General features: G+C 38.9%; 1 protein-coding gene and 2 pseudogenes across 9 annotated transcripts in view; all 3 read right to left on the minus strand.

Annotated features, from left to right (window-relative positions):
- Positions 1 to 13,734, minus strand: part of LRCH3 (leucine rich repeats and calponin homology domain containing 3) — a 106,024-nt gene that overhangs the window by 14,688 nt on the left and 77,602 nt on the right. For 3 of the 9 annotated variants that reach the window (XR_011470310.1, XM_070406420.1, XM_070406416.1), the window contains exons 13-17: positions 13,194 to 13,244; positions 11,951 to 12,004; positions 7,132 to 7,203; positions 1,005 to 1,053; positions 278 to 385 (exon numbers count right to left, since the gene is read on the minus strand). Coding sequence is in view for 8 of the 9 variants with exons in the window: in XM_070406420.1 (XP_070262521.1) it covers positions 278 to 385; positions 1,005 to 1,053; positions 7,132 to 7,203; positions 11,951 to 12,004; positions 13,194 to 13,244 (334 nt within the window). In the remaining variant the exon portion in view is untranslated. The remainder of the gene's footprint in view (positions 1 to 277; positions 386 to 1,004; positions 1,054 to 7,131; positions 7,204 to 11,950; positions 12,005 to 13,193; positions 13,245 to 13,734) is intronic. The other 6 variants (XM_070406417.1, XM_070406423.1, XM_070406419.1 and 3 more) reach the window with 6 other exon arrangements.
- On the minus strand, positions 1,091 to 1,271 carry LOC139004791 (U2 spliceosomal RNA; annotated as a pseudogene).
- On the minus strand, positions 10,121 to 10,528 carry LOC139004443 (large ribosomal subunit protein eL33 pseudogene; annotated as a pseudogene).

Raw genomic sequence — 13,734 nt, forward strand, 5'->3', positions numbered from 1 at the left:
TTTGGCTCAGTGGATAGAGCGTCGGCCTGCGGACTGAAGGGTCCTGGGTTCAATCCTGGTCAAGGGTACATGCTTGGGTTGCAGCTCGGTCCCCAGTAGGGGGCGTGCACGAGGCAGCCAATCAATGATTCTCATCATTGATGTTCCTATCTCTATTCCCCTCCCTTTCTCTCTGAAATAAATAAAAATATATTAAAAATAAATAAATAAAAGCATGTAACAGTAAATGTCATTGTATAAAGCATTCCCTCCTCCCCCTTTAGTCACTATCTCCTACCTTTATTTGTTTCTGCCCTGACACCTGCTCGGAAAAGGAAGCTTTCAGGGCGCTGGGGCTGGTTTCTCTGGGTAGCAGCAGGAAAAGAATATGCAGGAGAATGATGAACTAAATCGGCCCAAAGAGTAAATTAGATAAAAAGAGATGGAAAATCATTAAATATGTAACAGACATATATCACAAAAGTTCAATAAATGAAAAAAATCAAATTAATTATGGTAATGATATAAAAGGGTAATAATTTTGTTAATACAAAATCTGGTACAGAAAAGTAACCCTGACAGCAGGAAGGCTGCTTGTGTGTATTTCTGATTGTCATGTTATTTTGGTGTATCAATAAAAGTAGAATGAACGTTAATATATTGAATATAGTCTCTTGCAAACCTATAGCACTGCTAGCTCATGCTCATTTGTTCATAACAAATGGCTGAATAGTTGAACAACCAGTTGAATTAAAAAATTTTAAATGTGCAGAAAGTTCCCAATATTGTGTCTGATTTCTCATCTCTAAGAGGTAATTTATCAGCCAGGTGGGTACTTTAAATATTGGGGAGGGGAGGGCACTTGGTAAAGTACATGATTATCTAACCACTATGCTGTACCCCTGAAACTAATAAAAAATAATATTGAATGTAAACTGTAATTGAAAAAAAAAATACTTTATGAGGAAAATCCTGGTAAAGAATTATAATCTTGATGTGGTGAACTGCACCTTTGTGTCTATTACCTGTTTCTGTTGTAGGTGAACTTGATACAGCATTAGGTCTGTCATCATTCTGTGGAGAAAAAGAGATATATCAATACTTATTATTCAAGAGGTACTCTCCACATTTTTGGGAACATTAGGATTATAAAAGAGAAAAAACCCATGCAACTTTCCTTCAAAATTAAGTCTAGAAATGAAAATTTGGACTACTGAATTAATTTTATATGCTTTTTACACTTATAAGAACAGGTACTACACAAGATCTTAGCCAAAAGGCTAAGAAGTGATTATATATTTTTTTAAGGCCAAATTTTTTATTTCTATAGAATACAAGGTTTATGTATTGCATTCTCTAAAGACAGTCCTATTATATAACAAGCCTTTCTTATGATTGAAAAAAGATCATCATTTATTGGGAAATGTACAGAAGAGAATAAAATTTTATTTTATAATAGTATTTTTCTGGTATAGTTTCTAAAGTATTCTCCCCTCTCCTCTGCAGAATAAAATTTAATGTGTTAAGAAAGAGTGATAAAGGTTTTTTATTTCAGTTAGGAAACAAGGTGTTTAAATATTATACATAGCTGTATTTCTAGACTAGAATTTGAATACAAGATGTTTTTAATTCATTGAACAAAGGAACTGTAAAAAGGAAGAAGAGGTAGGTCAACTGGTATAAAGTTTACCTAAATAAAGGAAAATGTAGTTAAACTAATTTAAAAAGAAGTGTTGGGCCTGGATAGAGTAGCTCAGTGGTTGAGTGTCGACCCATGAACCAAGAGATCACTGGTTCAATTCCTGGTCAGGGCATATACTCAGGTTGTGGGTTTCCTCCCCAGTTGGGGTGGGGGGGGTGGGGGGGGGAGAAGGTGCAGGTGGCAGCCGACTGATACTACTCTGTCATGCATGTTTCTCTCTCTCTCTCCCTCTCCCTTCCACTCTCTCTCAAATCAATAAAACATAAAAAAAAGAAGTGTTGGGCCCAGACAGTATGGCACAGTGGTTGAACTTCAACCCATGAACCAGGTCATGGTTCGATTCCTGGTCAGCACACATGCCTGGGGTTGCGAGTTCAATCCCTAGTAGGGGACATGCAGGAGGCAGCCGATTAATGATTCTCCCTTATGATTGATATTTCTCTCTCCCTCTGCCTTCCTCTCTCTGAAATCAATAAAAACATAAAAATTTAAAAAAAGAAGTGTTGGCTGGCTGGATTAAAGTTGTTGAAGAGTAACAGGGTACTAGAATAATAATTTTTTAGGCCTTGATATCTAATTATACTCAAAAATTTAAATACAACTTTACAATAACTGACACATTTTGAACAGAATGACTTTAAAACACACATACATATCTGCTCCCATTTTTTCCCCCTTTTGGTTTCAATATTTCCAGAAATCTTTTTTTTTTAATAGATTTTTATTGATTTCAGACAGGAAGGGAGAGGGGGAGAGATAGAAACATCAATGATGAGAGAGAATCATTGATTGGCTGCCTCCTACATGCCCCCTGCTGGGGATCAAGCCCGCAACCAAACCCGGGACCCTTGAGTCCACAGGCCAACACTCTATCCACTGAGCCAAGCTGGCTAGGGCATTTCCAGAAATCTCTTATTTCTAATTGGAGTTGGGTCAGATGAAATGGAATTTTAACTGCTACAATAAATAAATACATAAATAGGAGCCATGCTGTTGCGTAAATTCTTAGACTGATCTGGAAGACAATTTTGTGGTAACTATTCCTTGATCTGACACTCTTAGTCTGAGAACTAAGATTTAAAAAGCAAGCTGCATTCTTAAGTAAGGTAATGGACTACATTCTCATTAGTGAAAAAGAGAATATGTTCAACAAGTTTACAGATGGCAATAAACTAAATTTAGAATGTTGAGAAGAAATGGAATTTAAATAAATAAATTTAACTTAAAATAACAAGAGGAACTACTAAAAGAAATTTACAGGCAAATGAAGCAAAAGCTGGATATCTTTATAAAGAAACAAAAGACTACCCTTATTTTTAAAAAATATGAGCTAGATGCCGAAACCGGTTTGGCTCAGTGGATAGAGCGTCGGCCTGCGGACTGAAAGGTCCCAGGTTCGATTCTGGTCAAGGGCATGTACCTTGGTTGCAGGCACATCCCCAGTAGGAGATGTGCAGGAGGCAGCTGATCGATGTTTCTCTCTCATCGATGTTTCTAACTCTCTCTCTCCCTTCCTCTCTGTAAAAAATCAATAAAATATATTTAAAAAAATATGAGCTAGAAAGGAGAAAGCTCGTTAGCTAAATAAAGACTTATTCAAGGACCAATGGCACAAACAGAAAAATGAAAAAGGTAGAGATTATTCCATATATATATTTTTTTTTGAGGAAAAATATTCTTTAGGAATTTAAAAAAACTTATTAGTAGGAGTTAGGCTAAGGGAAAAAAATGATAAAGTTACAGCAACTTTATTAGATGAGAGAAGGAAGAGTTGAAAAAAATTCCACTGAATGGCAGGAAATGTTCTCTACCTCCCAAAACACTAAAAGACAATGCATAGTTAGGTGTAATGAAAAACAAAGCTAGAATAGAGGAAACTTGTAAAATGATGATTTTAAAAAATGTAACTTTATTAAAACTACTAGAAGCCCAGTGCACGAAATTCATGCATGGGTAGGGTATCTAGTGGCTGCCGGCTGCTGGCCGGGACCTCCCTTCCCCCGGCTCCCTGCTGCCACCGCGGCAGGCGGTTGGCCGGCTGGCCCTACCCCTTGGTCGAATTCCCTAACTCTGGGTTGAGGGAACAATTTGCATATTAGGTTTTTATTATATAGGATAAATCTAAGTGACTTGCATTCAAGGATACTAAAACAATTAGTTCAAATAACTCACAAGCCACTGACTAAATTTGAGAACTCTTAGAGAACTAAAGAGCAAAAAAAGCAAACTGACATAAACTCAACTTTTATCCTGGTTAAGCAACAACAGAAATAAAATCACACTAACTATAGTGTATACCTTCTGTAAAGTAACTGGATATCAAAAAATAAAGACTAAATCTTTAAAAATGAATCCTTTTGCCGAAACCGGTTTGGCTCAGTGGATGGAGCGTCGGCCTGCGGACTGAAGGGTCCCGGGTTCGGTTCCGGTCAAGGGCATGTACCTGGGTTGCGGGCACATCCCCAGTGGGAGATGTGCAGGAGGCGGCTGATTGGTGTTTCTCTCTCATCGATGTTTCTAGCCCTCTATCTCTCTCCCTTCCTCTCTGCAAAAAATCAATAAAATATATATTAAAAAAATAAAAATAAAAATGAATCCTTTAACTGTGTAGCATGTCTGGTAAAAAGTTAGACTTACACACAAATTCTGGCAAATTTCCATCTGGTCTTTTGACTCTGATTTAGAATAAGCCCCAATGCCCTAAACTGTCCATTAAGTGTAATGAATTAAGTTTTCTCCTCTACAACTAGAATGGTACTAATTATATAGCTTACTTGAGAGAATTTTGAAAACAGTTCCTCAAATAATTTTCTGTATTGCTGCTCAAATAAGGAACATAGCTGAGAAAGGCTAGCAAAGGGTTAACACAGAAGAGAATTATACAGGCAGTCCTTGGGTTACGTGGGACTAGAACTGACATACATGGACTTGAATCAATGTACGTTGATTGCCATGGTTACATTGCCATATCCCATCTACACTAATAAAAGAGAAAGATGCAAATTGATCATCACTCCACGATGCCCATCAGCCAATTCAGAGTATGCAAATTAACCCAACGAAGATGGCGGGTTAATTTGCATACACAGACGCTGAGTGGCTGCGGTGAGGCGGCCTTTTGTGCGAGCGCCGGCACCAAGTGGCCTGCATCCCGAGGACAGGCCCATGCATAGGCCCAGAGCGACTGGGGTCCCGGAATGTCCTGGCCACTCCAGACTATGCGCGCAGGCACCGAGCGGCTGGGGGTGGGGTGGGAACATCCCCGGGACCCAGGCACTCTGAGCCAGCGCGTGCGCAAGTGGCCAGGGTGGGGTGGCAACATCCCCGGAGCGAGTGAGCAGACAGCAGGGCCCTGCTTGCCCCAGCCCTGGCGGGGAAGGGCAAGCAGGCCCCCATAGAGAGCAGACACCAGGGCCTGCAGTGGCATCAACCAGGCAGGTCCGCAGAGAGCAGAGAACCACAGGGAGCAGGCCGGGCTTAGGAACTGCGCCTCCCCCTGCCCCCCCGCTGTGCACGCATTTCGTGCACCAGGCCCCTAGTTTATTTACAAAAAAAAGTTCCATCATTTCAATGTATGTATATATGTGCTTTATGTTTTTTATTATTTATTTACCACAAGTAAAGGTCAGGAATTGTTACCTTTTAAATTTTTTTAACTGTTTCACTTCATTACTGCTGTGTATGTGCTCCATGTGAGTGATGTAGGTGCTTATGCAGGTGGGTTCCACTTAGTGAGAAAATCGCATTATGTTGCGCCGTAGGAACGGATCTCTGAGGTAACCCGAGGACCTACTGTAAACTTTTTTCGCTAGTCATTCAGGTACCTATAGCATCAGAGGGGTGTATCAGGTTTACAGATGTTATAAAACTGGGGTCAGCATTTAGAAGGACATGATGTAAGAATTTGAAACTACTATGGTCAATTAGAGAAATAAAAATATTCAAAAAAGCAAAATTAAGTCTTTTGGAAAACAAAAGATATAAGATGTAGAAATTATCATTTAGTTAAACTGTCATTTAACTAAAACATTTGAGAATTATAGTAGATACTGAGCAAATGAATATTGAAATGGAAAAGGCAGCCTAATGCTCTGTAAGATGTGTTTCATGCTCAGCCCCAGGCGAGCTCGAATGAGAGATATATTTGTAGTTGGAGATAGTGGAACCAAAATGGAAGGAAGAGAACTTGTGAAAGTTCATAAGGCTGGGAAAGGCATGTAAAAGGATCAGAGTTTATTGAAGGATAAGACAAGGGTGACATGATAATAATTTTCAAATATAAAGAATATTTGAATGCAGTGGGAAGGCCAGAGAGAGAGTTGGAGGGCAGGAGGGAGGGGAGTAAGAGATCAACCGAAGGACTTGTATGCATGCATATAAGCATAACTAATGGACATAAGACACTGGGGGGTAAGGGAGGGTAGGGGTTTGTCAAGGGCGGGGGGGAAAAAAGGACACTTATGTAATACCCTTTGTAATACTTTAAGCGAAAAAATAAAAAAATAAAAAAAATAAATAAATAAAAAAAGATTATTTGAAGACTGTTATTTACTAGAAAATCTCCACTCTGGAAAGAAATAAGCGTGCCCTGACCGGTTTGGCTCAGTGGATAGAGCGTCGGCCTATGGACTCAAGGGTCCCGGGTTCGATTCCGGTCAAGGGCATGTGCTTGGGTTGCGGGCACATCCCCAGTAGGGGATGTGCAAGAGGCAGCTGATCGGTGTTTCTCTCTCATCGATGTTTCTAACTCTCTGTCCCTCTCCCTTCCTCTCTGTAAAAAATCAATAAAATATATATTTTTTAAAAAAGAAATAAGCGTAAACCACAGGAGGACAGACAGTGAGGATTATTAATCATATCTTATGTATCATATGATAACAAAGATAGAATTACCATCCCTATGGTCCTTTAAAATATAATATACTACAGGTTCTTTATTTAGGTTTCCAGGTTAGATGATGTCCATCACAACTATTCCATGTGTGCTGTTGAGCACAAAAGCAGCCACAGATAATACATAAACAAATGGCTGTGTAGCAATAAAACTATTTACCAAAACAGATCTCCTAGGACCACTGTAGAGGGTTTTGGCAGTAACAGTTTGAGGTCTGGAACTCAAATTACTTTGCATGTACATTAGTATCAGAGTAAATTTGATATTAGTCAAAATAAAATAACTCATGACAAAAGAAAAACCACTGATAAGAAAATTAGAATGACATTTATAAAGAATTAACACAGGCTTTATGGCTGTTTCTGGCACGATAAAACTTTCACAAAACTTTAAGTGAAATTAGTGTTAAACTCAAATAGTTTTATAACTTAAGTACATTTCATGTAATCCTAGATGCCCGACTGCTTGCTGTTAGACCAATCCACTGGAAAAGTTAAGACCTCCACTACATACTACCACCCCAGTGTTCCTGGTAAATTACAGTAACAAAAGATACCTTAAGAGGTGTGAAGGCAGAAGAGTGAGGCAGGGTACCAGCACAGCCCACTTGCTTCAACCCTGACAGCAACTAAATTTCAAAAGAGAAAGAGAAGAAACAGAAGGCAGGATTTATGTTAGCAAAATGTCAGGCAGGCCCTGGCCAGTGTGGCTCATTTGGTTAGGCATCATCTGATGAACCAAAAGGTTGCTGGTCTGAATCCTGTCAGGACACATGCCCCAGTTGCAGGCTAGATCTCCAGTGGGGGTAAGGGGGGGTCATGCAGGAGGCAGCCAATCCATCCATGTCTTACTCTCACATTGATGTTTCTCTCTCTTCCTTCTCTTCCCTCTAAAAATCAATTTTAAAAAAATCTTAAAAAAAAAAAAGTCAGGCAGGGAAGCAGATCTGGTCAGTAAAATTAGAAAAGGAAAGGTCATTTACAAACTTTCAAATGGTTTACTAAGATATTACTAGTACAGAAAGAATATTGGGGGGGGGGGGGTAGCCCTATTTATATATATAAAAGCCTAAGTGACCAGCTAACCATGTGACCAGTAGCTATGACACACACTAACCACTAGGGCACAGACACTCAACGCAGGAGAGAAACCACAGGCATGAAAACATGGGACAGACTGATGAATCTCAGAGGGAAGGGGGGAGGGTAGGAAGAGATTAACCAAAGATCTTATATGCACACTAGAGGCCTGGTGCGCAGATTTATGCACCGGTGGGGTCCCTCGGCCTGGCCTGTGCCCTCTCACAATCCGGGACCCCTTGGGGAATGTCAGAGAGCTGGTTTTGGCCCGATCCATGCAGGCCAGGCCGAGGGATCCCATTGGTGCATGAATCCATGCACTGGGCCTCTAGTTTAGAAATAAAAGAGAACATCATGTGTGGTTATTTTAGCAAAATAGCCTTGAAACTATTGAGTCCTGTGTGTTCCTATGACAGAAGAAAAAAAGTCCAGTCAAAGAGCTCATTTTAATTGAGCAGAACCAGCCCTAACCGGTTTGGCTCAGTGGATGGAGCGTCGGCCTGCGGACTGAAAGGTCCCAGGTTCGATTCCGGCTAAGGGCATGTACCTTGATTGTGGGCACATCCCCAGTACGGGGTGTGCAGGAGGCAGCTGATCGATGTTTCTCTCTCATCGATGTTTCCAACTCTCTATCCCTCTCCCTTCCTCTCTGTGAAAAATCAATAAAATATAAAAATAAAAATAATAATAATAATAATAATAATAATTGAGCAGAACCAGCATGGAAGAACAACATTTTTTCAAAATTAATCCAAATTAGATGTATTATATTTAATAGTTCTGATGTGAGAAGACAGAACATGAGAATTCTGCACCACACCTTAAGGATGAACCAGCATTTCATTTCTACCTCTGATCAAGTCCTTTTCTTTAAATTCTTTTTCCATTCACCACCCTACATGTAACTAATTAGAGATAGTAAGTGTTAGTATTTATTGTACATAATTTTGATTACAGATAAAAGCTGCTCAAAACATGACAATTTTTTCATTTGGTCGTGGATGGAAATCAGAGAAGACAGGACTTTCACAAAGGGTGTTGGATAAGACTGTACCTATTAAAACAATAAAATGCCAAAGGCTTAATGATATTAAAGACTTTATTAGTCGCCGAACTGGTTTGGCTCAGTGGATAGAGCGTCGGCCTGTGGACTCAAGGGTCCCGGGTTCGGTTCCAGTCAAGGGCGTGTGCCTTGGTTGCGGGCACATCCCCACTGGGGGGCGTGCAGGAGGCAGCTGGTCGATCTCTCTCATCAATGTTTCTAGCTCTCTATCCCTCTCCCTTCTTCTCTGTAAAGGATCAATAAAATATATATTAAAAAAAAAAAAAGACTTTATTAGTTGAATAATTTTAAGAGTTTTAAATTAGGAACACAAATATCTGAACCATGGGACAGATGAACAAGAACACATGTGGGTGTTTAGAAAAAAGGTGTGTAGGTGGTCAATAAAATAAATACAACTATTTTTAATGAGAGTTGATAGCAATGTCTTCCCTCACCCCACCCCACCCCAAAGCATGCAGCATATAGTACAACATAATTTATCTTAAGGCAGAAAAAGTGAAGAAATGTACCAAAGAACAACAGTAATACAATGTGTATACTTTACCTGTTGAGATTTCCTGGGCCTCCTTATAATCAAACTGTTAGGTCTGATCAAATATTGAGTCGATATCCCCTCCCCTGGGAAACTGACCTTTAGATCATTTCCCAACAGATATTCCCTTTCGCTTAGCCCACATTCCATTTGCTAAGACCAGTAACTTTACCCTCTGACTTGCCCAGGATCTGGACCTGCCCAGAGAATTCCCAGCCAAAAAAGCCTGCCTAGAGTCCTTTAAAACCTCTGACTCCCGGTCCCTGGGTTCTGGTGCCATTTTGGGGCTTAGCCCATCTGGTTTCCAGATAACATAATAAATTTATAATTTTTCACCACTTTTGGCATCATGCATACCTCCTTTGGTGACACTACCACAAATGTACTGGAATTACTGTCAATTTCAAATATAAAAGGGCTAAAAGCCATTGTTTTGACAAAGAAGGAAAAAAGGAGTGGAGGGAAGAGAAAGTATTTAGAGATGGGATATAGATGCAGATGAGACACAGATGAAAGCAACAGAAACCTGAAGAGCAGCCCCAAGAGAATGTTAGTACAACTGACTTTAAATATTACTAATACTTATCCCCAGTGGGGGCATGCAGGAGGCAGCAGATCAATGATTCTCTTTCATCACTGATGTTTCTCTCTCTCTCTCTCTCTCTCTCTCTCTCTCTCTCTCTCTCCTTCCTTCCTCTATGAAATCAATAAAAAATATATTTTAAAAATAAAATAAAATGTGACTTTTTTTGCAGTGTTGGACACTATCTGGCACACAAAAATATGTGAGACATGGCCCTTGGTGCCGCCCTCCCCCCCCCTTTTAACAAGAGAACAAATCCATTTTATTTATTTGCTCTTCAATAAGTTTAAATCCTTGAGGGGTACAGCATTACACATATTCTGTGTCTAATGGCCTTAGCAAGGAGGTTGCTTTGGAATTTAGATCCAACCATGCCACTGTTTCCGTGAGCATGAGTTACCTTTCCCCAGATTACTTTGGTTTTGTTCGGTTTGCCACCAGGAGTCACTGTGTTGTTCTTCGTTTGTACACGTCAGTACATCTCTTGCCTAGACAGCATTCAGTTTCACCTCAGGCATAAACACCTTAAATTTTAAGAAGAGCAGTACAGGCCCTCTGGTTCCGGAGACCCCACTCATGGCCAGCGAAAATGGTCTTGGATCACAGCCTCCAGTCACTTTTGTCGCTGGAGAAGCCCTGTTCCAAGCAGGCCTTCTCAGGCTCCAAGAGGAGAAAGAGTAAAGGCCATCTCATTTAGGGGAGACATGAATACTGATAACTAAAATACAAGTATATTGAAATGGCTGAAGGCCATTTCAAATTTCATGCTAAGGGGATTGTATTGTTTCAAATTCCACTTTTTCCTTGGCAAAAAAGTCTGGACACTCAGACTTATATTACTATATGTGTCCTTAAATCTCATCTTTGGTTTCCAAAAGTATTTTCAATGACAGTATGGGAGGCAATACAGCATGGTGTTTAATGCAGGTTCTCAAGTCAGCCAATTCTAGACTTAAACCCACCCTGGCACTTACTAGCTATGTGACCCTGGACAAGTTACATTCTGGACAAGACACATTCTGTGCCTCAGGAATCATTTGTAAAATGGTGATAAATTAACCTTAAGGTTGCTGTGAGGAGAGAATGAAATAATTCTGGTAAGCTGTCTGAATCATTAAAGGCTCTCAATATCTCTGCATTAATTTAAATTATTAGTTGCTTCTTATGCCAATTAATTTCCACTAAAACTCAGAAGTTGGTGGTTACATTTATCTATAAAACTGCCCAGTTAAAATGTGCTTTATCTCTCTCAAAGGAAATGATGATTGCAGAACACACAGAAATTTGAACAGACAATGGAAGTGAACATACGAGGACTCTCATGCTGAAGTATGCAGTTCATGCAGTAGTATGCACAATGGCGGCAGTTACTAACACATAAGACAGGAGTTGATATAGACAGCAGATTTTTGAACTGCTAGCTTTCAATAATACTGTGAAAAAATAACATAAAACATGATGGGAAAAGCAATATGTAAATGGTTAGAATTATCTTTCAAGGCTGATAAAAGTTAAACTTTCAATAAAGTTCTCATAATATACTGCTTTTTGGCTGATGAAACAGGCAATAAAAGTAAACCAGTGTTAAAAAAGATCAGTAGATAGCATTCCAAATTAATGCTTCCCTTGAATGTAAAAATGGGCATGGAGATGTAATTTTTTCAAGTTTGGGATTTTCAGTAGCTTAAGAGAAATGATAAAATAGGATGCCAAAAACACAGCTGTATACTTAGCATCATGGAGTAAAGAAACCCATTTAACACACAGGTGACTCATGAGTTAAATTAATTATTAATAAAATAAGTGCACCTGGAATTAGAAATGATATTTAAAAAACTCCCAACACACATACAAAGGCAATATGGTTCTCAATGCAAATGGTTTATGTTTGCAACATTAACAAAGATATTTTAATCATAGCTGCAGAACACGGACAACTGGATAAATCATGAATAGTAATGTAGGCAAACAGTTCAAGCTATTTTGTAAAGCATTGAATAATGATGTCCATCATGTTTTATGATATTGAGATTATTTCTGAATGAAAAATACAATTGCTATTGTCCAATCTCTAGACACAGCAATTTAAAACTCCATTTTGTGCAAGGCTCTTACCACTAACAAGGCACTATCATCAGTGTGTTGAGACCTTCTGGATGGGAAGGGACACTGGAGAGGTGGAAAAAATGAAGCAATGTCAAAACAAACTGCAAACACGTGACATATTTCACAAATACACAAGCAAAGAGCCATATTAAGACATAATTGTGAAGATGCTAACATATAGGACCGCATTCAATATCATTTTGATTCACATACCATAAGAGCTAGTAAGTTGATTTTGAGTAATTATTTTCTTCCAAAGAGGTTAAACAACTTCGAATATGATCTTACTTGCCTATAAACTTTCTAAAGCAAAGAGGGAACAGGGAGTATTCTTTGTTCACAGAAGAGAAAGCTGAAGTATAGATGGAGCAGTAACATGAAGAATTTGTTAGTGAGCCAGTGACAAATAAAAACAATCAACTCAAGAGTCATGATATCTAGTTTTGGTATCTCTTGATTACCTTTCTCAGATAAAACAATAACTGAGAATTTTAGCACTGTTATATTCCTGAAAAACTTTAATTTTTAGATAATGAATTCTCCAGAATGACCATCAAAGAAGAAAATGTAGGGAAAAAAGGAAGAGTGTGTTAACTAATGTGTACAAGTGTACAAGTATAATCAATAACATACATGCTTAGGAAATGAGCAATGAAGTTGAAAATACTATGTGGGGGTTTTTTTTTGTTTAATACTGACACCATTCAGCCATGCCAGATCCCCCTCTGGAAGTCTCACTACGTGATATGCTTCGAAAGTGGATGAGGCCCTAACCGGTTTGGCTCAGTGGATAGAGCGTCAGCCTGCGGACTGAAGGGTCCCAGGTTCTATTCCGATCAAGGGCATGTACCTTGGTTGCGGGCACATCCCCAGTGGGGGGCGTGCAGGAGGCGGCTGATCGATGTTTCTCTCTCATCGATGTTTCTAACTCTATCTCTCTCCCTTCCTCTCTGTAATAAATCAATAAAATATATTTAAAAAAAAAAAAAGAAAGTGGATGAGGAAGATGATACCTCTGGTGGGGATAGGGAAGGAAATAAATAATCTCCAGATGGATGGGTATAGTTTTAAAACCCTCTAATCTATAGATTCTGATAAACTCCCTGCCTTGTGTTTTCTTCTATCCAGTAAAAAGAATTTTGTGAGGGAAAAAGAGAAAATAGCAATATTTTGATCACTGAAAGCACATGCCAAACAATTCATTTCCATTGCAATAAAAAATTCAAAAATAAAGGTGATTATAAAGACTTACCTCACCATCTAAGGGGTATTGCTGTTTTTGTGGACTGTGTGATGTTTTCTGCTACAAACCCCCAACCCCCCCAAAAAAGGGAAATTGGTTAGAAGCTGGAACACTAGAAATTATAAATTCTATTTACTAAAATAATCATATTCGGTATTTCTTATGTATAACATTTTTCTAGATTTACTGGTTAGAAGATATTGCTCTTTCCCTGAAATAGCTTACAATTGAAATGAGGAAAGGCAATAAAATGACAAACAGTATTTTCATGTCTATAAACATCTATACATAGAAAATTTTAAAACTATGTTTTTAATGTACACATGCATACAAACATTCACAAAGTAGTGATCTCTCACTACGTTTTCCTACTGAAATCATTCTTTTTCTCTAATGGCTTAGATATCACTCTAATGCTAACAGCTTGAGCTCTCAACCATCAGCAAATTTCACATTTGCATTTCAACTGCCTGAGGACACAACTCTACTTGGAAACCCCACTCTCACCTCATGTTCAATACATCCAAAAACAAACTCATAATTTTCCAAA

Source organism: Myotis yumanensis, unplaced genomic scaffold (genome assembly GCF_028538775.1).
Source record: "Myotis yumanensis isolate MYYU_CA2020_CCGP unplaced genomic scaffold, mMyoYum1.0.hap1 SCAF_2, whole genome shotgun sequence".
In the NCBI taxonomy this organism is placed as follows: domain Eukaryota; kingdom Metazoa; phylum Chordata; class Mammalia; order Chiroptera; family Vespertilionidae; genus Myotis; species Myotis yumanensis.